This window comes from Mastigoproctus giganteus, chromosome 10 (assembly GCF_048544385.1).
Source record: "Mastigoproctus giganteus isolate SK-2022 chromosome 10, ASM4854438v1, whole genome shotgun sequence".
In the NCBI taxonomy this organism is placed as follows: Eukaryota; Metazoa; Arthropoda; class Arachnida; order Uropygi; family Thelyphonidae; genus Mastigoproctus; species Mastigoproctus giganteus.
The window spans coordinates 40914695-40938668 of NC_143584.1; the positions used below are offsets into that span (position 1 = coordinate 40914695).

The 23974-nt window shown below is 41.9% G+C and overlaps 1 protein-coding gene across 3 annotated transcripts in view; it reads left to right on the top strand.

The window, feature by feature from the left end:
- Positions 1-23974, top strand: part of LOC150078996 (kinesin-like protein KIF21A) — a 755520-nt gene that overhangs the window by 430964 nt on the left and 300582 nt on the right. For all 3 annotated transcript variants that reach the window (XM_090383539.1, XM_090383541.1, XM_090383540.1), the window contains one exon: positions 19105-19224. In XM_090383539.1, coding sequence (XP_090239665.1) covers positions 19105-19224 — 120 coding nt within the window. The remainder of the gene's footprint in view (positions 1-19104; positions 19225-23974) is intronic.

The following is a 23974-nucleotide window of genomic DNA, read 5'->3' on the forward strand; positions in this document are numbered from 1 at the left end:
TTTATATTTCAGATATTTCCATAGAACTGTATTGCTCCTCAGTGTGGGTACCTGTATATGGCGACAGCACCTTTGATTCTGCTGGTCTTCCACATTAGCACCACTGGGATTCAATGTCTGTAGCCTATGTTCCAGGCTACCATCACTTGGGGGGGGGAGATCCTGGTGATTGAGAGGCCCTGCTTTAATACTATACATATAATATCTTTTGGCCTGCACTCTGACATGACAGGTAGTCCTGGGATGTCTTGTATGGTTCTTGGGTATCCCTGATGTTCCATTCTCTAGTGCATTTATTGCTTGATGGGTAGCAGGTGTCCCTTTGGGGTCCATGGTGGGTGGGGTGGGAATGTGGGAAAAACACTGAAGAAAAACTGAAGAAATTAAAACATTCATAAATCTTGGTAATCTAAATCTTTCTTCTGGGACCCCAGTTCACCAATATTAGCAAAAAAAGAAAGGCCATGAACCAGATGCCATAAAAAAAAAAAGCCCAGAACTGAAACCCTATCAGATCCAGCATCTGGATACTTGGTAATTTATTCCAATGGTGAGAAACCTATAGCAAAAATGTAACCTCTGTGGAAAAATTTCAGAGGTGTTTGGAAGGGTTGGCAGGATCTTGTAAATTGGTAATATGTCTGCATTTTGGGAATCTCCTCATTGAAAGAGTTCTGAAAAGCACTCTCAGAACAGTCTGAGCCATCTCTGTTGTGGGAATGTAAATTACATTAACACCCACATGAGATGCTGAGTTCATCCCATGGTGTGTTCTTTGTATGGGATATTTTTGATCTGAAAAGGGAATATGGAAACTCAAGGAGTGATATCTACGAAATGAATATTTTTGTGTAGTGATTGAAATCTAGTCCCCACTACAAACCTTTCCTTAGCATCATTAGCATTAGTATAGGCATACGATACAAGAAAGCAAGCTTATGCAGCATCAGCCAAAAAAAAAAAAAAAAAAAAAACACCTCCCATTTCATCCCTCCATTCATTCCAAATGCCTGTCCAGCTCAGCCTTAAAATTTCTTTGAGCTATCAAATTTTACCCCAAGGGCTCACATCTGGTGAGTATGGGCTTGGCACATCCAGGGTCCTGAGCTGGATATCATCATACTTCTTTTTCCTGGTGATTCCCTTCTACTTCTGACTCTTGTTTTATCTCTCTCTCTCTCTCTCTCTCTCTCTCAGGGTAATTCAGAAATTTTTTTTGGCTGGTGCAGCATGAGCCTCAGGCTTCCTTGCACCATGTGGCTAATAATAATAATAAGAAGAATAAGGGGGCGCGATGGCCCAGTGGTTAAGACACTGGACTACTACCAGCCTGATGGACACAGGTTCGAATCCCGCATTGGTGGAAGCGAACACGGCTCTATTACACTGGGAGACCGATATAATAATAATATTAAATGATTAAAAAAAAAAAAAAAAAAATTGCGAAAGTTACCCCATTGTACTTAACTTCCCCAAGGCTGCAGCGACGGCTGAGGCAGATAGTGGCACCATCTGGTGTCACTAACAAGAACTAAAATAAATAAATAAACAACTGGAGATAAACCGAAGCTAAACAAGTCCACCTCCACAGATGGACGATGTCGCAGAAAAATATTATTTATACTGCATCGAGTGTGGTGCAGGATAAAGTCACTCACGTTCAGGCCTTAGGTAGGGGAGCCGGCTCAAAAAGTTGGAGACAGTCTCCCCAGCAAGACAGTGGAGCAAGTGGCGCTGTCCCTCGTAAGGCTACCACGAGAAGGGCAAGACCATCCAGCCCCACCAACTGGAAGTGTTTCCTGTGCAATTGCGCTAGTGACCACCCAGGAAGGAAGAAAAAAACGCCAATGCACGAAGTGAAGCATTGAAATGAATACCTACATCATGCGAACATACTATGAAATAACCAGACCGATATGACAATGTACAGATCGTGACTACATACCAAGTGGTTGGAACGATACCCGGATGTTCAAGTCACCGAACAACGATTATCAGACCAAAGAAGAACCATCATCACGAAGAACCTAATAGCACCTGCCATCTTGGAAAAAATCAAGCAGGATGTCAGTGATCTGCTACAAATCAAAAAGAATATGGTCAATATGGAACCAGAGGAGGAACAGCATACCATGGAACTAGAGGAGGGACAGCAAGAAGAAATATAACCCAGAGTAGCTGAAGTGGAAAGAGATGAAGTCATGCTATCCAGAATAGAAGACGAGTGGAAAAAGGCCCTAACAGAATTCGAAGGAATGGACCCCACAAGAACCCACGTGATACCTAAGCAGAGGCCAAATAAAATCCTGTGGAGAGTAACAGACCACCTCAATCAACAAATAATGCCACATTACCTTCACATCAATGGTGCAACATTGGAGGCTATCCACACAACCATATACTGTGCTGCCATAGGAACCACTAGGATTAATTTCAAAGAAATGAGAGACCAGCAGGAAGAACCGAAAACAGAAGGGAACTGGCAGCTTGGGAAAGAAGACTTCAGCAGAAGATAGAAGAATTAAGACCAAGATAGGTCAGTTGACCCAGTACCAACAGGGTAATAGAAGTAAGAAATTGATTGGAAAGGTGAAGAGCATCCCCAAGAGAGACACCATCCACAGTAAACATGAGACCAGAAATCAGAGAATAGGAGAATACTTGGACACACTGAAACAGAACCTCCTCGCACTCAGCAAAAGACTACACTGATACAAAGAGAGTTCCCATAGGAAAATAAACAACCAAATCTTCGACGAGGACCAAAGAGCCTTCTGCAGGAAACTGGGTGATCACGAGAAAGTAGGAAACGAACCACCCGAGAAGACGATCGAAGAGTTCTGGGGAAATATATGGAGCAGTGAAGTAAGACATAACAGCAGAGCACCCTGGATAGAAGTAGAACGGAAGAAAATGAAGGACATACAAGAGATAAGAGAGTGGAAGATTCAAGAAGAAGAAGTAAAACAGTCGATCAGGAACACCCACAACTGGCGAACTCCGGGAATTTATACCATCCACAACTACTGGTACAAGAAGCTAACCTGCACACACAAGCACCTAGCAGAGCAGTTCACGCGAATGATAAGGTACCCGAAGACAATCCCGAAGATTCTTTTCGAAGGCTAAAGACGAAGCCTAAAGACGAAGATTTGCAGCCTTTAGGCTTCAGATATCTGAAGCCTAAAGACGAAGATACAAGAAATCCGGCGAAATACAGGCTAATCACCTGCCACCCAACGATGTGCAAGATCCTGACCAGCTGCATAACCAAGAAGATATCAGACCACTTAGAGAGTCAGAACATAATGGCTGAAGAGCAGAAAGGATGCAAGCGGAGGAGCAAAGGATGCAAGGAGCAATTAACCATATGCCGCAGTTATGGAGCAGGCCTTCAAGAAGTACCGCAACCTATACACGGCCTACATCGATTACCGCAAGGCCTTCGACTCCTTACCTCATAGCTGGCTAATAGAGACCCTGAAGATCTACAAGGTCAATCTGATAGTGACAAACTTCCTAGGAGCAACAATGGCAAAATGGAGTACCACCATTAAGGTTGAGAACATCACAACCAGGCCAATCCCCATTAGAAGAGGAATCTTTCAGGGAGATGTTCTGAGCCCACTATGGTTCTGTATAGCACTCAACTCGCTATCAACCATGCTCAATGGCAGCAAGTATGGATATACTTGCTGCCGCAAGTATGGATATAACCTCAAAGAAGGAAGAAAGAACCTGTACACCCTCACCCACCTGATGTACATGGATGACATCAAGCTCTACGCGGCAACCAAGAAGCAACTCCAGCAACTACTCCAGATCACTGAAGAATTCAGCAAGGACATCAGGATGGAATTTGGTTTAGAAAAATGCAAGACCCACACACTGCACCAGGGAAAATTAGTTGGCCGAAACTACCAGCTGTTGACTGGTAAAGAGATCGAAGCTATGACAGAAGGAGAGACCTACAAATACCTAGGGATGATGCAGGCTGAGCAGTTAGAACACAAGGAAATCAAGAAATGCCTGATCGAAAAATATCAGCAGAGACTCAGACGCCTGCTGAAAGCAAAATTGAATGGAGGGAACACAGTTAAAGCCATAAACACCTATGCAGCTCCAGTACTAACATACACCTTCAGGGTCATAGATTGGACTAACACTGAGCTAGAAGATATCATGTGAAAGACATGGACAATGATGACCATGAGTTGCCAACACCACCCGAAGTCAGCAGTGGAGAGAATAACAATACCTCGGAAAGAGGGAGGAAGGGGCCTGATAGAACGACAGAAAACAGCGATAGTTAACCTGAAGGATTACTTCGAGAACAACACAGCACCACTCCACCAGGCTATAAGGAAGATAGATAAGTGGTATACCCCACTCAACCTAAGCAAGGAAACCCTTCCCACCCAGACGGTACAAGAAACGAAGTTAGAAAGATGGGCAAAAAAGACACCCCAGAGTAGACACTACAATGACCTCCATCAAGAAAACATCGATAACATTGCTTCCAATGCATATCTCACAAGCGGGACGCTTTTCCCCGAGACTGAAGGATTCATGCTGGCCATCCAAGACCAGGCAATCAACACCAGAAACTATAGAAAATACATCACAAAGGAGCCCGGAATGTCAGATGACACATGTCAACGATGCCACCTGGCCCCAGAAATGATCCTACACATCACTGTGGGGTGCAAGGTGATCACCCAGACTGAGTACACTCATAGACATGACCAGGATAATACATTAGAAGCTAGCGAGAAAATAACAGTTGACCAAAGAAAGTGTACCATAGTACAAGTACGAACCCTAGGCAGTACCAGAGAACTGAACCCATAAGCTGTACTGGGACCGCGCCATAATAACGGATAAGACCATCCCGCACAACAGACCGGACATAACTAGTAGCTGTTATGTCCAGACATGACTAGTAGTTGCTTGTGACTCTACTGTCAGGGAAACGGGGAACATGCTTTGTAAAAAGGATAGGTGGAACAGGACCAGGGTAAGTCTGCCAGCGGCAAAGGTTGATGATGTTGTAGAGCGGATATCATCATTTAAGGGCACAAAAGGTGATATAGTTGTACACGTTGGCACTAATGATATTAACAGTAGGAGACCGGCAGAATTACTTAACAAGTACAGGTCACTTTTGAAAAAAAGCCGTGAATTAGGGTTGAATTTGAAAGTGTCTGCAATTCTGCCCAGACACGATAGGAGGGAGTATATGATGAGAGCCCTGTCGACCAATTCGGCCCTGGAAACATTGTGCAAGGCTCAAGGGGTAGAATTTTTTTAGGCCTGGTCTGTACTTGTTAACAGGAGAGACTGCTTCTACAGGGATGGGATACACTTAAATAGAAAGGGTGCAAAAATGTTTGCTGATGCTATCGAGGCAGTGTTAGGTGGGTCGGAAAACTGCTAGATTGGGGGGATACAAGGACTAATAGATTAACAGTAGCCACTGGAAGAGGTGAAAGTGATTCTTGCACTGCTTCTATTGGAATGAGCCGTAGCCTGGAAAATAAGATGCAGGATATTTCAGAGAATGCTGGGAATCATTGGGGTACAAGTAAACACATGGGTTGTGTTAGGGTAGCTAAGAAAAAGAACAGGTGATGTATACTTGGGTGTACACGAATGCTAGGAGTTTAGTAAATAAACTTGATGAATTTGCTCAAAACATCAAAGGCAGATATTGTTGGGAGATCCGAGACGTGGTGTCACACAGATATAAAGAATGCAGAACTGGAATTTGGGGAGTACAAAGTGTACAGACAGGATAGACAGGATATGAAGGGAGGAGGGGTTATGCTATTAGTTAAGAAACACATAAAATCCAAGGAAGTGAAGCCAGTCGACATCGCTGGACTGTGCAGTGTCGAGTCAGTTTGGTGTGACCTAAGCATTGGGAGATCAAAATTGAGAGTAGAAGTGTGCTATAGGCCTAATGACTCTGATGAGTATAAAAAGAAACTGTACAGGGAAATAGAGTGGGCCAGTAAATCAGAGAGTCTTATAATGGGGATTTTAATTTCCCATATATTGACTGGTATTTGTGGGTTGGTCACTCACACATTAGCAAGGCTTTTGTGGATTTATTGGATGATTGTTTTCTACATGAACATGTTCAGGAGGCAACTAGAGGGACTAATAGTCTTGATCTGATTATCAGTAGTGATTCTTCATGCATTAAGAATCTGCAGATAAAGGAACCACTAGGTGACAGTGATCACGGTGTGCTGAAGTGGGATTTACTCAAAGAGGAAAGTACCATCAGGGGTAAAGGGAAGGGTTTTTGCTTTCATTAGCATTAGCATTAGTAGAGGCATTTGATGCAAGAAAGCAAGCTTATGCAGCATCAGCCAAAAAAAAAAAAAAAAAACCCACTTCCACTTCACCCCTCTCTTCGTTCAAAATACCTGTCCAGCTGAGCCTTAAACTTATTTAGGCTATCAACCTCCACCACAAGGGATGGAAGTCTGTTCCACCAACCAACCACCCGCTTTCATAAAGACGACTATGATAGTCTGAAACAGTATTTAAATTCTATACATTGGGACCAACTGATAATGTTACCAACAGCAAATTCAAAATGGGAAGCATTCAAAGAACTTATCTTGGAAGCTACTAGGCTTTACATACCAACTAAGAAATATTGTTCAAGGTTTAGATGGATGTCAGATGAACTAATGAGACATATGGCAGAGAAGAAAAATGCATGGGATACATAAATAAACATTATTTATGTATCCCATGTGGCACAGAAGCCTATGATAGATATAAGCTGATCTGTAACGAAGTTACAAAGGAGGTAAGGCAGGTGAAGGCAGATTACGAGAAATCTTTGGCAAAGGATGCAAAGAAAAACAGCAAAGAGTTCTTTACTTATGTAAACTGTAGAAGGAAGAGGATGAATCAGATTGGTCCACTTGATATCGATTGTTCAACTGTTGATGATCCTGCTCAGGTAGCTAACAAACTAAATGAATATTTTGCATTGACATTCACACATGATTAGTTATTCAGCGAGGGGAATGCCAGAGGTGTATTCAACTGTGGCAGTAAGGTAAATAATCTTGTAATAACTGAGAGTAAAGTGAAGGAGAAATTTTTGAAGATAAACACAAGAAAGGCACCTGGGGGTAGATGGGATCTATCCAGTTATATTAAAGGAGGCAGCGAAGTAAGTAAGCAAACTCTTAGCCATAATTATGAGAGCTTACTTGGACTCATGGGAGGTACCCATGGACTGGAGATGTGACCCCAATTCACAAAGGAGGATCAAACGCTGACACAAGTAATTATAGACCTGTGAGTTTAACTTCTGTTCCAGGAAAATTAATGGAGGCCCTGGTTAGAGAAGCACTGCAGGATCATCAGACAAGACTTCAATTATAGCTTGGACACTGCATGGTTTTGTTAAGGGGAAGTCTTGCCTGACTAATTTGATTGGATACTATGATGCAGTCACAAAAGAACTGGATGCAGGGAATAACTTTGATATTATATATTTGGATATTAGAAAGGCTTTTGATACTGTTGCATATGGAAGACTGCTGCACAAATTGGAGCAGTGTGGCATTGGAGGCAAATTGCTGCTATAGATAAATGGATGCTTCAGTGGGAGAAGACAGAGAGTGGTAATCAATGGACACTGCTCATCGTGGACTAATGTTATTAGTGGAGTCCCGCAGGGTTCAGTGTTGGGTCCATTATTGTTTTCTGTATTTATAAATGATATTTGTGATGGTATATCAAGCTTAATGTCCAAGTTTTCAAACAATACAAAGGTTGGCAGGGTTGTTAAAGACACTACTGACGCTCTGCTGCTGCAACAGGATCTGGAAATGTTGAGCAGATGGGCTGAGAGGTGGCAAATGAAGTTTAACATTGACAAATGTAAAGTACTACATATGGGAAAGAGCAACCCCAGAGCATCGTATCAACTCTGTGGTACTACACTGACAGTGGTAGAGAATGAAAAGGACCTGGGGGGTTATCGTGCAGGCAGATATGAAGTTCTCTGAGCAGTGCAGACAGGCTACCAGAGTAGCCCATGGTGTCTTGTCAATGATATACAGGAATTTTTCTACCAAGGATAAGGAGGTGATTATTCCCTTATATAAGGCAATGGTCAGGCCACACCTTGAGTACTGTATACAGGTCTGGAGGCCTCATTTTAAGAAGGATGTAGAGCTGTGGGACGAGTACAGAGAAGGGCAAAAAGATTAGTGAATGGAAGAAAGGGTTGCCCTTACGAAGAAAGGCTTACGTTTTTCAAATTACAGTGTCTGGAGAATAGGCACTGGCGAGGTGATCTGATAGAGGTGTATAAAGCCTCGAATGGTTTGAGCATGCTCAATGCTGATGGGATTCTTCCTCTTGCTCAGAATAATCACCTGAGAGGGCATAAATTCAGATTGAGGAAAGACAGATATATAGGATAGATGTGCGGAAATTTGCCTTTAGCCAGTGGGTAGTTGGTTGGTGGAACTTGGTGGAAGAGGGACAAATGACATAGGTCCATGTGATGTCTATGGTTCAACTGCTGATGATTCTGCTCAGGTTGCTGACAAGCTGAATAAGTATTTTGCAGCTTCATTCACACAAGATGAATTCTTTAAGGGAGTGGATGCCAGAAGTTTATCAAACTGTTCTAGGGAGCTAAAGAATTTTGTAATAACTGAGAGGAAAGTGAAGATGAATTGCGGAAGTTAAACGTAAGAAAGGTACCTGAAGTGAAGGGGATCTATGCAGTTCAGTTATATTAATGGAGGCAGCAAAGGAGGTATGCAGTGTCTTGGCCATAATTATGAGACCATCCTTGGATTGAGCGGAAGTCCCCTTTGACTGGAGATGTACAAAGTTCCTAGTTCACAAAGGGTAATCAAAGAATGACATGTTACCTCAACTTCTGTTCCAGGGAAAATAATGGCGTACTGATCAAAGAAGCAATGCAGGACCATCTAGACAGGAGTGCTATTATACTTCAGTCACAGCATGGGTTTGTCAAGGGGCAGTCTTGTCCGACCCCTATGATTGGATGCTGTGATATAGTAACAAAGGAACTAGATGCAAAATATAATTTTTATATCATATACTTGGATTTTGAGGAAAGTTTTTGATACTGTTGCACATAACATACTCCTACACAAATTGATGTAAAGTGGCATTAAGGGAAAGTTAGTGCTATGGATAAAGTAATGGTTGAGAGGGAGAAGACATTGCATTGTTACTAATGCACAGCACTCATCGTGGACTAATGTTATCAGTGGAGCCCCCCAGTGTTCAGTGCTGGTCCCATTGTTGTTTTCTTTATTTATTAATGATATTGATGAAGGTACGGGTGACCCCTGCTTAATGCTGATAATTCATTCCAGAAAAACAGAGTACTAAGTGAATCAGTACCAAGCGAGCACCGTATTTCCGTAATGTAACATATGTATTTGTGAGTCACAGTCTATATCACTGCGACTCACATATAATCAATGTTAGTGAAAAGACGCCAAATGTCAGTCAGAATATTTAATATTAAAAATCTGTACATATAAAATATTCTCCGTTACATAAGTATATAATGTGGTAACTAACTACATCGGGGTTTGAGCCCGTCACCACCAAATACGGAGGATGCGGAAAGGTCAGGGAATGACCACCGCATATCCCAGAGCAATATGGCCTTAGTTGCTAATGCTCCTAAAATAACAAACAAACTAATACATTACGTCATCAAAATTAAACTTAAAATGCTAATTAAAATCATGAATCTATTAATCTGATGGCCCTGTGCTGTCGAGTTTTTGTAGCTTTGGTCGATTTCAGGGTTTATTTTGGCCCTCTTCCTAGTAAACTAAAAGGAGTTTTACTTTAAAGTCCTCCGCAGTGTTATTTAAAATACCCACTCAACAGTAAAGTCAACCGATCATTCACCGCTTTGAAGCCTGGCATGTTTTTTGTCTTCTTTCAATATGAAACTTCTTTTAGGCATTTGTTTCCAAAATAAGTCCTGTTTCATCTATGTTAAAAATTTGTTGAGAAGTATAACACCTCTCTTCAATAATTTTAAGTTCTTTTTTGAAAGTTTTGGCTCCTTCTTGATCTGCACTTACGGCTTCTCCCTAAATTTTAAATCTATCGAACCAGCCCTTACTAGCTTTAAATGGTTCCAAATTTTTTTTTTTAAATCCGCTTTCTTCAGATCATCATATAGGCTAATCGCTTTTTATTTAATAATATTTAACTTAATGGAATTGTGCATTGGATATTATCTTCAATAAAATTATTTAGAAGTCTCTCCATTTCAATTATGATAGCCGACCTTGCCATAACCAATTTAGTTGCATGCAGTGGTACAGCTGTCTTTCCCGTTTCCAAAATTAATACTTTGTTTTTTTAATTGTTCTTACAGTTGAATCTGTCAGTCCTAAATGATTACCCACGTCCACTTGTCATTGAATGGAATCGATTTGCTTCAAAACATATAATTTAATTTTCATATTCAGTCTTTTTTTTACCTTAGTAGACTTCATACCGCATCCAGATGTTGTTGCTTTTTAATTCTTATCCACCGTTATTCATCTTCAAAAATGTAACTGCATTACATTAATTATTATACAATGTTCGAGTAAACTTTCCTTTACCTAACACTGTACCGAGTGATGACTAGACTTCGGATAAATGCATATAACGCAAATATTACAAGCAATATACTTGATCATTTTTTAAAATCTTGATCTCGGAACTACATAACAAGCCACCATACTGCAATTAAATTAGTGTGGAAGAAAATTTCACCGAGCATGGGGAAAATTTCGCAATTCGACATGGGAAACTTTAATGCTGTTTTGCTATTCATTTTCAAGCTATCGACTGCATCAAATGAAACATTTTTGTTGAACATGCCAAAAATTTAATTTGTATGCTGGAAAAAAGAGCGTTACAGTGAGATATGAGTTATAATATAAGAATGTTATAGTGAATCAGGGTAGAGCAAACCATGTTATAATGAAGGCCTGCTGTATATCAAGCTTAATGTTGAAGTGTGCAGAAGACACAAAGATTGAAAGGGTAGTTAATGACAGTAAGGACAGTACACTACTGCAACAGGATTTAGAAAATTTGAGCAGATGTGCTGACAAGCGGCAACCGAAATTTAACATTTACAAATGGAAAGTACTGCATATGGGTAGCAGTAGCCTCAGAGTAATATACCAACTGTGCAGTACCACACTCAGGGTAGTGGAGAATGAAAAAGACTGATGGGGGTAATTGTGCAGTCAAACATGAAAAATTTTCTGATAGGCTGCAAGAGTTGCTCGTGGGGATTTGTCAATGATATATAGGAATTTTGCTAGCAGAGATAAGGAGTAATTATCCCCTTGTTTAAAGCAATATTCTGAATGTAGAACCTTGAGTTCTACATTCAGGTCTGGAGGCCTCATTTTAGGAAGGATTTAGAGCTACTGGAATGAATACAGAGAAGGGCAATGAGATTAGTGAGTGGAGCAAAGGGTTGCTGTTACAATATTGCAGTGTCTGGAGACTAGGCACCAGCAATGTGATCTGATTGAGGTATATAAGAAGATGAATAGTTTGAGCAAGCTCAATGCTGATAGGATTCTTCCTCTTGCTCAGATTCTGCATCTAAGGGGACATAAATTCAAATTGATGGAAGACAGTTATAGAATGGATGTGCGGAAATTTGCCTTTAGCCAGCAGGTGGTTGATTGTTGGAACAAATTTCCATCTGTTGTTGTAGAAGTTGACAGCTTAAATAAATTCAAGGCTGAACTAGACAAACTTTTGGAGTGAATGGATGGGTGAAATAGGAATGGTTTTTTTTTTTTTTTTTTTTTATATATTCTACTAGCTTGCTTTCTTGCATCATATGTCTCTGCTAATGCTGTTCTTCACACTCTCATAAACGCCCATCAGAAGGCTGTTGACTCCTAATATCCTCACACACACACACACACACACACACACACACACACACACACACACACACACACACACACACACACACACACACACACACACACACACACACACACACACAATATAACTGCACAGAGGTTGAGATTTTCCAGCACAATGTGCAGAGGGCTAAAGTGGTTTGCCGACCAGCTGAGACTGAAGGCCGATGAGCAGGGGGCTGATATCCTTCTAATTCAGGAGCCATACACTCTTGGTAAAAAAGTAGGATGATACCCTTTAGCCTACAAGCTCATCCAAAAGGATGGCAACACCTCATGGGTAGCAATAATAGTTTGAAATCCTAACATAATGGCGACAAAGGTCAGACAGCTCTGTTCATCCTGGGCAGTCTGTGCCCACGTGATCTCACCAAAGGAGGTTAGGCAGGCGAAGGCAGATTACGAGAAATCCTTGGCAAAAGATGCTAAAAAAAACAGCAAGGATTTCTTTACTTATATAAACTCTAAAAGGAAGGGGATGAATCTGATTGGTCCACTTGACATCGATAGTTTGACTGTTGATGATCCTGTTCAGATAGCAAACAAACTGAACGAGTATTTTGCATCTACATTCACACATGAGGAATTGTTAAGGTTTGAAAATGGCAGAAGGTTATTAAATTGTAGCAGGATACTTAATGATTTTGTAATAACTGAGAGCAAAGTGGAGGAGAAATTGTTGAAGTTAAACCTAAGAAAAGCACCCGGGGTGGATGGGATCTATCCAGTTATATTAAAGGAGGCGGCAAAGCAACTAAGCAAACCTTTAGCCATAATTATGAGAGCATCCTTAGACTCAGGGGAGGTTCCCGCAGACTTGGAGATGTACAAATGTATCCCCAATTCACAAAGAGGGATCAAAGGGTGACACGAGTAATTACAGACCAGTTAGTTTAACTTCTGTTCAGGGTAAAATAATGGAGTCACTGGTTAAAGATGCATTGCAGGATCATCTAGACAAGACTGCAGCAATAATTCAGACACAGCATGGGTTTGTTAAGGGAAAGTCTTGTTTGACAAATTTGATAGGATATTATGATGTCGTCTGGATGCAAAAAATAATTTTGATATCATATATTTGGATTTCAGGAAAACTTTTGACACTGTTGCGCATGGAAGACTATTGTACGAATTGGAGCAGAATGGTATTAAGGGTAAGTTGCTACAATGGATAAAAGGGAGAAGACAGAGGGTGGTAATCAATGGGTGCTGCTCTTCCTGGACTAATGTTTTTAGTGGAGTCCCAGAGGGTTCGGTGTTGGGTCCACTGTTGTTTTGTATATTTATCAATGATATTGATGAAGGTATATCAGGCTTAATGTCGAAGTTTGCAGATGATACAAAGGTTGGCAGGGTTGTTAATGACAGTAATGGCAGTGTCCTACTGCAACAGGATCTAGATGATTTGGGCAGATGGGCTAAGAAGTGGCAATTGAAGTTTAACCTTGACAAATGCAAAGTACTGCATATGGGTAGAAGTAACCCCAGAGAAACGTAACAACTGTGTGATACTACACTTCAGGTGGTAGAAAATGAAAAAGACCTGGGAGTAATTGTGCAGTCAGATATGAAGTTTTCTGAGCAATGCAGACAGACTGCCAGGGCAGGTCATGGGGTTTTGTCAATGATATATAGGAATTTTGCTAGCAGGGAAATGAAGGTGATTGTCCCTCTGTATAAGGCAATGGTCAGGCCATGCCTTGAGTACTGCGTACAGGTCTGGAGGCCTCATTTTAGGAAGGATGTAGATTTCCTTGAGCGTGTACAGAGAGGGGCAACAAGATTGGTGAGGGAAATGAAGGGATCCTCTTACCAAGAGAGGCTTAAGTTCTGCAAATTGCAGTGGCTGGAGACTAGGCACCTGCGCGGTGATCTGATTGAGGTGTATAAGGCCTTGAATGGGTTGAGCACGCTGAATTCTGATGGGATCCTTCCACTTGTTCAGATTACGAACCTAAGGGGGCATAAATTCAAATTAAGAAAAGACAGATGTAGAATAGATGTGCGGAAATTTGCCTTTAGCCAGCTGGTGTTTAATTGCTGGAACAAACTTCCATCTGTCATTGTGGAAGTTGACAGGTTAAATAAATTTAAGGAGGAACTGGACAGGCATTTGGAGGGAATGGTGTGATTTTTTTTTTGCTGATGCTGCATAATCTCATACACTTGCTTTCTTGCATCACATGCTATTACTACTACTACTACCAATTGGGGACTTCTTTGTGGTCTCCTTGTACTGCCGACCAGGACAGGATATCACTCCAGCTAAGAACTACCTGCAGCACCTCCTAGACATATAACCAGACAAAAAAATAATTATTGGATCGCACATCAACTGCCGATCGCCTACATGGCACAGCACCACAGAGGATAGAAATTGGACTCACAACGGGGAGCTCCTGGAAGACTTGCTCTCTGGATCACGGCTGACTTCCTAAACAAACCGAACCAGCTCCGACCTTTTGCAACCTGCAGTAGGAGGCGATGATTGATATCTCCCTCACCACAATCAATTTGACTTCATATGTTGCAGGACTGGAGGGTGGAGAACTCCTGGACCATAGCAGACCACCGGGTCCAATGTAACTGTCCATCAGTCCCATGGTGGTCCATCAGTCCCATGGTGATCCCTGGAGCTACAGGAACTGAGGATGGAGGTAGCAAGAAGAAGAAAGGACTTCCAGCGAACCCACAGAACGTGGCTGGCGCACGAGGTGGAGGCACTAAAACAACTATACATGACAGCAAGAAACCAGTATATAGACATGATTCAGAGAAGTAAAAGAAATGCATGGGAACAACTAGGGAAAACATCGGGAAACAACACTTCCTGGGGAGTGGTGTACAAGGTCACAACAAACAAACTCCCTAGAGGCGAGGTACTCACGACAACAAGAACTGACCAAGGCCAGCTAACCACTACAAGGGAACAATCAATAAATAACATCCTGGATACTATCTACAGGGAGCAAGTGGCGCCAAGAACTGAACAACAGCGAGAACTATGCCACCAGAATGATAACTATGATCCAGAAGCACAGAAACCCAACCTACTTCTGCAACTATATAACTGCTGTCTGAAAGCAGGATACTTCCCAAAACAGTGGACAGCTAGTCTAAAATTAATCCTCAAAAATCCTGGCAAGAACCCTGAGCAACCAGAATCATACAGGCCAATTGTGCTCCTAACCGTGGCAAGTAAACTCTGTGAAAGACTCCTACACTATACAGCAGTGGACTTAAATGCACCAAACCAATAAGGCTTCAAGCCTGGATCCTCTACAATAGACGCCATGAGGAATCTCCTCATTGCAGTGGAAGAATGCCAAAGCAAATACTTCCTGGCCATATCGGTGGACTTTGTCGGGGTGTTCGACTCCCTCTGGTGTCTGACCGTCCTTGGCAGACTCCGACAAGTGCAAACTCCAACAAACTTCAACTCTTTCATGCCATCAGCTCCTACCTCTCACAGAGAAAGATAGAAGTCATAACCCCCTTACCAAAGATTAGTCAGTGAAGTACACAGAGGATACCCGCAAGGGTCAGTTTTGGGCTCACTGTTGTGGAATTTCGTCTTTGATGAGTTGCTGCATATCGAATTGGAAGACATCAAGCCACAGGCATCCACCGATGACCTCATATTGGCAGTGGCAGCTAACTCCAAAGCCCAGTTGGAAATAGCAGCAAACAGAGTCATCATCACTCTACAGGAATGGTCAGAAGCGAACTACCTGGTAATATTGCCCACCAAAACAACATCTGTACTCCTCAGGGGAACCCTTGATCCAAGGAGACCCCACAGATAAAAATAAACGGAGCCACAATCAGATTTGCCACCCAAATGAGATATCTTGGCATAATCATCAACACAAAGCTCATGAGATGTTCAGGCCACACCTCATACAACTCAGAAAGAAAATTAGAAACTATGCTGCCATGGTAGCCCGAGTCACGCAACGAGACTGGGGACTAAAAAAAGAACACCGGCTCTTCATTACAAAGCCACTTTTATCCCCATAATCATAAATGCAGCTTTCTACCACAAAATGATGACTGTAACCAACAAAAGGATCCTTAACTCAATACAGCAGTCAATATTGTTGAAGATAATGCGTGCGTGTAATACAGTCAGCACAAAGGCACTCCAGGTTCTGGTGGGAGTCTTGCCGCTGGATCTGGAAATCATTAGATGTGGCCTGACATACTACATAATGAAAGGGATTACCATTACCTTCTTGGGGCATACAGTAGAACCAGAAAACAGAGAAAAAGAAGAGAAAGCACAATTGCAGACATGCCCGAAACAAACATGGCAGACCAAATGATCCACCTCGCAGAAGGGCTAGGTAATGAGGAAATTCATCCCCCTTGTAGAAAAAACCTACCCGAAGTCACCTGCGTGGCTCCACCCGGGCCTCTACACAATCTTCATGTTGACTGGCCGTGGGCCCTTTAATAACAAACTCGGCATGCTGGTTATACTCCAAGATCCAAACTGTCCTTGTGGAGAAAGGGAAAGCTGGGAGTATCTGATGTACCAGTGCCTCATATACGATCACCTGTGGGGAATCTTCATAATGAGACTGAGATTCATACCTCAACAGCAAGAACATCACCTATTGGATTCAAGGGACGAATACCAAATTCTGTCCAGATTCGCCTGGGACCTGTTCACAAGAAGAACTCAAAATGTGATCAGGAACTGAGGAAAAGATCCACTGAAGAGAATGTCGTAAGCAAGACCAAACAAGGACAAGACATCCCAAGAGACATCGTGTATGACTCTCAACTACGATGATCAATCTTCCTGAGCACTCAAAGACAAATTGAGATCACCTGACCAAGACAAACAACGAGGGCAGATGCAGCACCTGGCTGACAGTGATTCGCCACCAGCTGAGACAAATAAAAACCAATCTCCCATAAGAAAACACCCAAAGCAGGAATAAGAAAATACAAGGACAGGGCTAGCTCCATAAATGATACAACTAGAAACAACGAAACAAAATGTAGCTTAGTTGCCAAATGCCATATGGCGACCTGAAGAGGGCACCCTATACCCCCCTTCATCTTTGAATTACATTTCTCTGGGGGGGGAAGGGAGGGGACGGTTTTTTTTTCCCGTATTCTCCTCTCCTCACCACCCCCATTTTTCCTCTCTAGTGGTGCATGGGCCTGTTCCACTGAAACCTGGGCCGACCGGCTAGACAGGTGGGTAAAGTGCCTAGCCTGGCAACCCAAAGGTTGCGGGTTCGAATCCCACCTCGGGCTTGGATCAGAGTAAAATGCAAAAACTTTGGGAAGTGCATTATGGTCACAGAAGCTGATGTGCCAACAACTAACAAAAAAAAAAAAAAAAAAACTGAAACCTGGGGCCACCTTCTCTACTTGCTCCATACTTCTGCCTTTCTTCCCCGAGCCTTCAGTCTCCCTCCCCTCTCCATCTATACGCTAGTGAAAACCCCACATATTTAAATTTAAGCATGTCAAATCACCTTTTGCCCATATTTTGGCCTTTTCAAATTCAAGCGACACCACCCTCATGCAATTGATTAGGTTAAAAAAAAAAAAAAAAAAAAAAAAATTTTTTTTTTTAACCTAATCAATTTTTTTGAACCTAAAAAAAAAAAAAAAAAATTATTATTATTTTTTTTTTTTTTTTTTTTTTTTTTTTTTAGATCCTAGCTGCCGAAATCTCAGGAAATTGCACGGCAGGACCTGCCAGAGTAACTGAGTGTACTGGGTTCCTGGTCTGCCTCCATGGGACGAAAGTGGAGCAACGTTGGGCCTCAGCAGGTCCAGTGGCTAAACGACCAGATGAACAATGGTACATGACATCACACAAATACAAAGCCAACACACTTTTAAATCTCTGGCATTCCGAGCGAACTGGTGCACCCACAATGAAAACAACCCGGAGATGGGGTAACCCCTAGTGCTGTTATACGTCAATACACTTTCGCACGCGCGCGCGCGCGCACACACACACACACACACACACACACACACACACACACACACCCATCTCTCCTTGGCTATGTCACGTTGACTTCCAGATAGATCTGCAAATATCAAATAAGTAGTGTAATGTGCAATGAATGTCGGGGTCTTTTGTTTGGCCTAACGTTTTTCAAGCTTGGATAGACATTAATATTTATTTGCTTGTTTCCCACTCCTTTTTTAGGCATATTATTATATATGCATAATGCATTTGTTATCTTCACTATTGATGTATATCCATTTGTCTGTATTTAACAACTTGACTTGGGATGGATTTTCTTGAAATTTTATATTTGAGGCTTTTAAAAATATCTGGTAAGCCATTCCAAATTTCATTAAAATCAGACTAATAAAAAAATTATTATTATTCTTCCCCCCCCCACACTTTACCCATATTTTAGTTTCTTGATTCCCAGTGGATGGATTTTCATAAAATTTTTTACACGGGCCTGTTAGAAAATTTTGTAGAGATATCTCAAATTTCATAAAATCAGACCAGTAGAAGGCCAACAGTTATTATTGCTCTGTCTGTCATTCCACACGTAATACTCTACTTCCACTGAATGGATTTTCACAAAATTTTATATTTTACTCAGAATGATTTGTCAAATTTCATTAAAATTGAACTAACAGAAATCCAGCAATTATTATTATTTTTTTCACGCATAGGTTTTCCATATGTCATATACTGTAGCTGATGCACCGGATATTATGTTTGTTATCTGAAAAATTAGACAGTATGACAGTTATGCAAAAATGAAATGCCTTTGGTTTGTGTGCAAAAGGTTTTTGCTTTTTCTTTCTTTGTTTTATTAATAATCATGTATTCCTACTATTTGCTAACATGCCCAAGATTGTTCTGTGTATGTTAATTAATGTATTTATATGAATAAAGAAGTTAAGTTAGTTTGCAGACTGTCTAGTTAGTCTGTATTAGTTTTTTTTTTTTTTTGTAAATGCATCATAGTTGGTTAACTTTAACTAAAGCCACCCTATACTTAAAAAAAAAAAAAAAAATGTACTGTTCAAGTATTAGTTCTAAATTGAAAATTGTATTTTGTTAAAGCTTTGCAAGAATGAATTTTTTTTTTTTATTTTTTTTTTATTTGTTTAGGGAGAAGATGCTATACGAGACTTGGAGGATGAAATTGAAAATTTGAAGACTAACATCGATTATATTCATGAAAATATTTCAGATTGTCAAACAAGTATTGTTCAGATGGAAGAATCAAAGGTATAACAGCCTTCTGCCCAACCATAAATATGTTTTAAAATAGATGAATGCCATCCTGATTGAAGGACATAATTAATTTCTTAAATGAGAAATTAAAAGTTCAGTTCATTTTAAATGGGATCGTCACACATCACATGCAAGTGCATAGGTACCACAGCTGGAAATACTAGTATGATTCAAAATGACCATTATTGCAACTATAAAATAAATTTTAGATATTAGTTACCTGAAAGTAATTTTCAGCTACCTGGAATGCAATTAAAAGCTCTTTAATTTTAATCAGAATGGGTAGTAAAACTACCAACACCAACAACACCAAGTAAATACTATTTACTTGGTGTTGTTGATGGTGGTAGTTTTACAGTGCTTCAGCAACATAGGCTATATTGCATCAGGTGTATTGTGTTTGTACAAGTTTTCATGAGCTAATTTACATGTTGTGGATGTAAAAAATGTGGAATAACTCACTCTGGGCAGGAGGGGTGGGTTGGCTAAGTGTAGCGCAACAATTCTTACAATTAGAAGAATTGTAAGAATTCAAAGAATTCTTCCATCTCCAGTGGAATTTAAATCCAGCTTCATCTCTGTTCACGTGCGCGTGCAGTGTGTTGACAAGTGATTTGTATGCTCTTCAACTTTTTAAAAATTTAAATAGTTTCTTCCCGTTTATCAAATCTAAACTTATACTAATAGATGCTTTATTGGATGTTCTTCTCGTCCTTCAACTTATATTATGCAGATTGTCATCAGGTAACCTTTTATTTTGAAATTTTCCTATATGATATGTATATGTGTTAAGATACTCTGTCCGCTGCAATGTGACACAAGGTCAAAGTTCTCAGCTACAAAAGTTTTACAGTCAACGACGGGAAAACACAAGGTCAAACATTCCTATTTTTGCAGACGTTAAGAGTGCCATCATACCTCCCTGCTAATAGCCTTACTTGGGATTGTGGTGACCTTCCGATCTGAAGGCGATTAATTAACGGAACACAACAGTTTATTCTGTCAAACGCAGCGGCCTTGTTTCCAATGCATTTTTCGGGAACAATTTCCTATACTCTAGCAGTGATTAACATTTATTAATTTGATTGCTTGCTGAACTATTTACATAGTGAACTAGCTGTGCTGTGTGTTAAATTATACAAATTTAGATTAGTTATGGTCCTGAACATTAATTTGAATGTGCAAATCTGCTACGCCCCTTGGCGGATTCAGTAGGACTTATTGGAAAATTGGTAGATTATGGTATAACAGCCCAAATATACAATTGATTGCTAATCTTTTGGCTATATGCCACGGACTTGTGGCGGGTATCATTTGCCATCATTTTCAGTGGCCTATCTTACTATCCTACCATACACTTGATAATCCGAACTGTACCGGTTATCCGAATTTCGTGAAATGGAAGGAAGAACAGGAAAACACAATAAATCCCCGGGCCAGAGTGATGACCCTGTTATTGTGGAACCCCAGGACGAAGAGGGAGGACTCCCGTTCTAGATCGCAACTAACCAAGCGGAAAAATCGAAATCAACTGATCCCTAGAGTGGGGTGGGAAACACGTTCCCATACAGAAACTAAAGAACAGCCAGAAATAGCCGCATCACAAAAAGACCAAAAAGAAGACATACAGCAGGACTCGCCCCTCGACCCTGCCATACCGGAGGGCACCATATACGAAAAGACGCAAGGCGCCTCCGTAGCCAGGTGGGAAGGAGCAGCAGTGCATAGCACACGCTTCTTGATTAGACTGGGGTTCGAGCCCGTCACCACCAAATATGGAGGATGCGGAAAGGTCAGGGAATGACCACCGCATATCCCGGAGCAATATGGCCTTAGTTGCTAATGCTCCTAAAAACCAAACAACAAACAAAAAAAAACAAACAAACGAAAAGACGCTCTTTCTGAAAACCACACTTGAGAACATTTTCAAGGAAAACTCAAATAGAGTGTCAGCAGCACTCAGATCTGAGATTGTCACAATCTTACATGATGAACACCTTGACAGAGAGAGAGCTACCACACGGCTACAGGCCTATATGGAATGCGGGGCAAGTCAAATGCCACAGCACGCCCCGACATATTCTGATGCGCTGAGGAATCAAACTGCGACAACAATGGCTATCACAAACACCACCAAAACCAAGTCCGCACCCAGGAAGACGCTGCTCCCTACACCACATCTTGTGGTTCTTAAACCAACCACTACTGATACTCTTAAAACTAGCGAAGAGGTCAAGAAGAAAGTCATTGACTCTCTGACGCAAGAATTCAAAACAGCCAAGATTAGAGCCATCAGGAAAACGCGTAACACTGGGGTAATAATCGAGATGGAAACAAAAGACGATGCCAACTTGATCATAAATAACGCCAAGATACCGACGCTCGGACTCTCTGCTGAGCTTCCTAGAGAAAAAGGCCCCTCAATTGTTATATTCGGCACAGACCCGGATCTGACCCCCACTTCCATCTGCGAGGAGATATACACAAGAAACCTCCAACAACATCTACCAGACAGAGACCACGCAAGTCTACTGGTACCTAAACACCAAACCAAGAGCGGGAATGGTAGCTCAATAAACTGGGTGGTCGGACTGGCCCCCGAGGCATGGAGGGTGATAACAAAACAAGAGAGGATATATATAAACTGGAGCTCCCACCGCTTCAGGGAACACACTGCAGTCCCAAAGTGCTTCCGGTGTTGCCGATTCGGCCACACCACCCACACGTGCGTCCAGCAGGAGCCAACTTGCGGACACTGTGCTGAGAAGGGGCACAATTATGCAAACTGTCCAAATAAACAAAGCAACCCAGCCTGCACAAACTGCAAGTGGCAAAAACTCCCCCACACCCATTCAGTCAGAGATAACAAATGCCGGGTATATATTAAAGCAAGAAGTGCCCAACAATCAAGAATATATTATGGGGACTCTTCCTAAAAGTTACAACAACGGCTGCATTAAATTCCTCCAACTTAATGCACAATGAGGCATCGCTGTAGCGGGACAGATAAGGAAAAGGGTCGAAGAAGAAAATCTAGATAGACATTCTCCTGCTGCAAGGACCTTATACCTGTGCAGGCGCTGTCCGAGGATACCCACCCAGCTATAAAACTGTCCAAATGGATGGAGCAACCCCCATGGGCTGTAGTTGTTGTACGAAACCCCAACATAACTGTCACCAAGATCTCACACCTGTGTCACGAGTGGGCATCCTGTGCACACATCATAACTTCTGTAGGGGAACTCTACATCATTTCCCTGTACTGTCGTCCAGAAGCAGATATCCTCCCGTACATTCAATATCTGCATAAAGTGCAAACTGAACTAGCAGGAGCCAAGATCCTTATATCCGCCGACTTAAACTGCCGCTCACCTTTGTGGCACAGTGAGACCCCAGAGCATAGATGCTCCAGAAATGGGCAACACATGGAGGAGTTCCTGGCCAATAGCAGCTTTGTTGTCATAAATCGCTCTAATAATCTACAAACATTCAGTTCGACTCTCTGAGAGGCCACACTGGATGCCACCATGGCAACTAGATCCCTAGCCGGTCACCTCAATGACTGGAAAGTGCAGGAGGATTGGACCTCCTCCGACCACAGGGCTATCACCTTTACTATGCATAGGTCACTCCACCGTACTCAGACAAACTGTTACAAACAGAATAGATATGCTGTCAACAAAGCAGACTGGGGAAAATTCAAAGAAGCCATCACTAGAAATGCACAAAACTTGCCATCCAACCAACTCCACAAACAAACTCTGGACCAACACCAACGCGCTGTCACCAATGCCATTGTAAATGCGGCTAATCAAGCAATCAGGAAAAGGACCCCTCGGCCGGGAGCCGTTCCGTGGTGGTCGCAAGAACTTGATATTTTAAGAAGAGAAATGAACCAGAAGAGACGCACCTTCCAAGGAGCCAGACGGACCTGGCCCCCCCCTGAGGTGGAACCACTCAGGCAACAGTACAGGGAGGCCAGGAACACCTATACTGCAACGATCAGGCAGCGGAAAAAGCTGTCCTGGGAGCATCTTGTCTCTACTTTCGGCAACTCTGACCCCTGGAATATCATCTATCGGATAGTCACAAATAAGCTGCCAAGGGGGGAGGTAACCCCTTCCACCATCACTCCCCAGGGTGCCATGACCAACAACTGGCACGATACTGTAAACAATATACTAGATCCCACTTTTAAATCCATTGAAGGAGACAACACTCCTGAACAGCAACTGCTATGCCAAGCCAACGATGCATACAAATCCCCCAGGACGGAGGAGCCCTTCACCCAAGCAGAACTCCAAATTGCTATTAACAAGATAAGAAACAGGAAAACCCCAGGATTAGATATGCTCGAGCCAGAAATAGTAGGGAAAGTGGCTGAGTACACCCAAAATCTGATCCTGGACCTTTACAACCACTGTCTCCACTCAGGCTGGTTCCCTACGGACTGGAAGGTGGCAAACATTAAATTGATCCTTAAAAACCCTTCAAAACCACAGCACAAGCCGGACTCCTATCGGCCAATAGCCCTCCTGTCTGTGCTCAGCAAAGTGTTGGAGCAGCTGCTCAGACATAGGATTGAATCACACTGCCTTACAGCTAGCTTAACAGCAAACAAACAGTTTGGCTTTAAACCTGGAAACTCAACCCTCGACGCACTGGAATGTATCCTTAACATGGTGGAGAGCTGCCGACAAAAATACTTTCTCCTCATCTCTATAGACTTTGCGGGGGTGTTCGG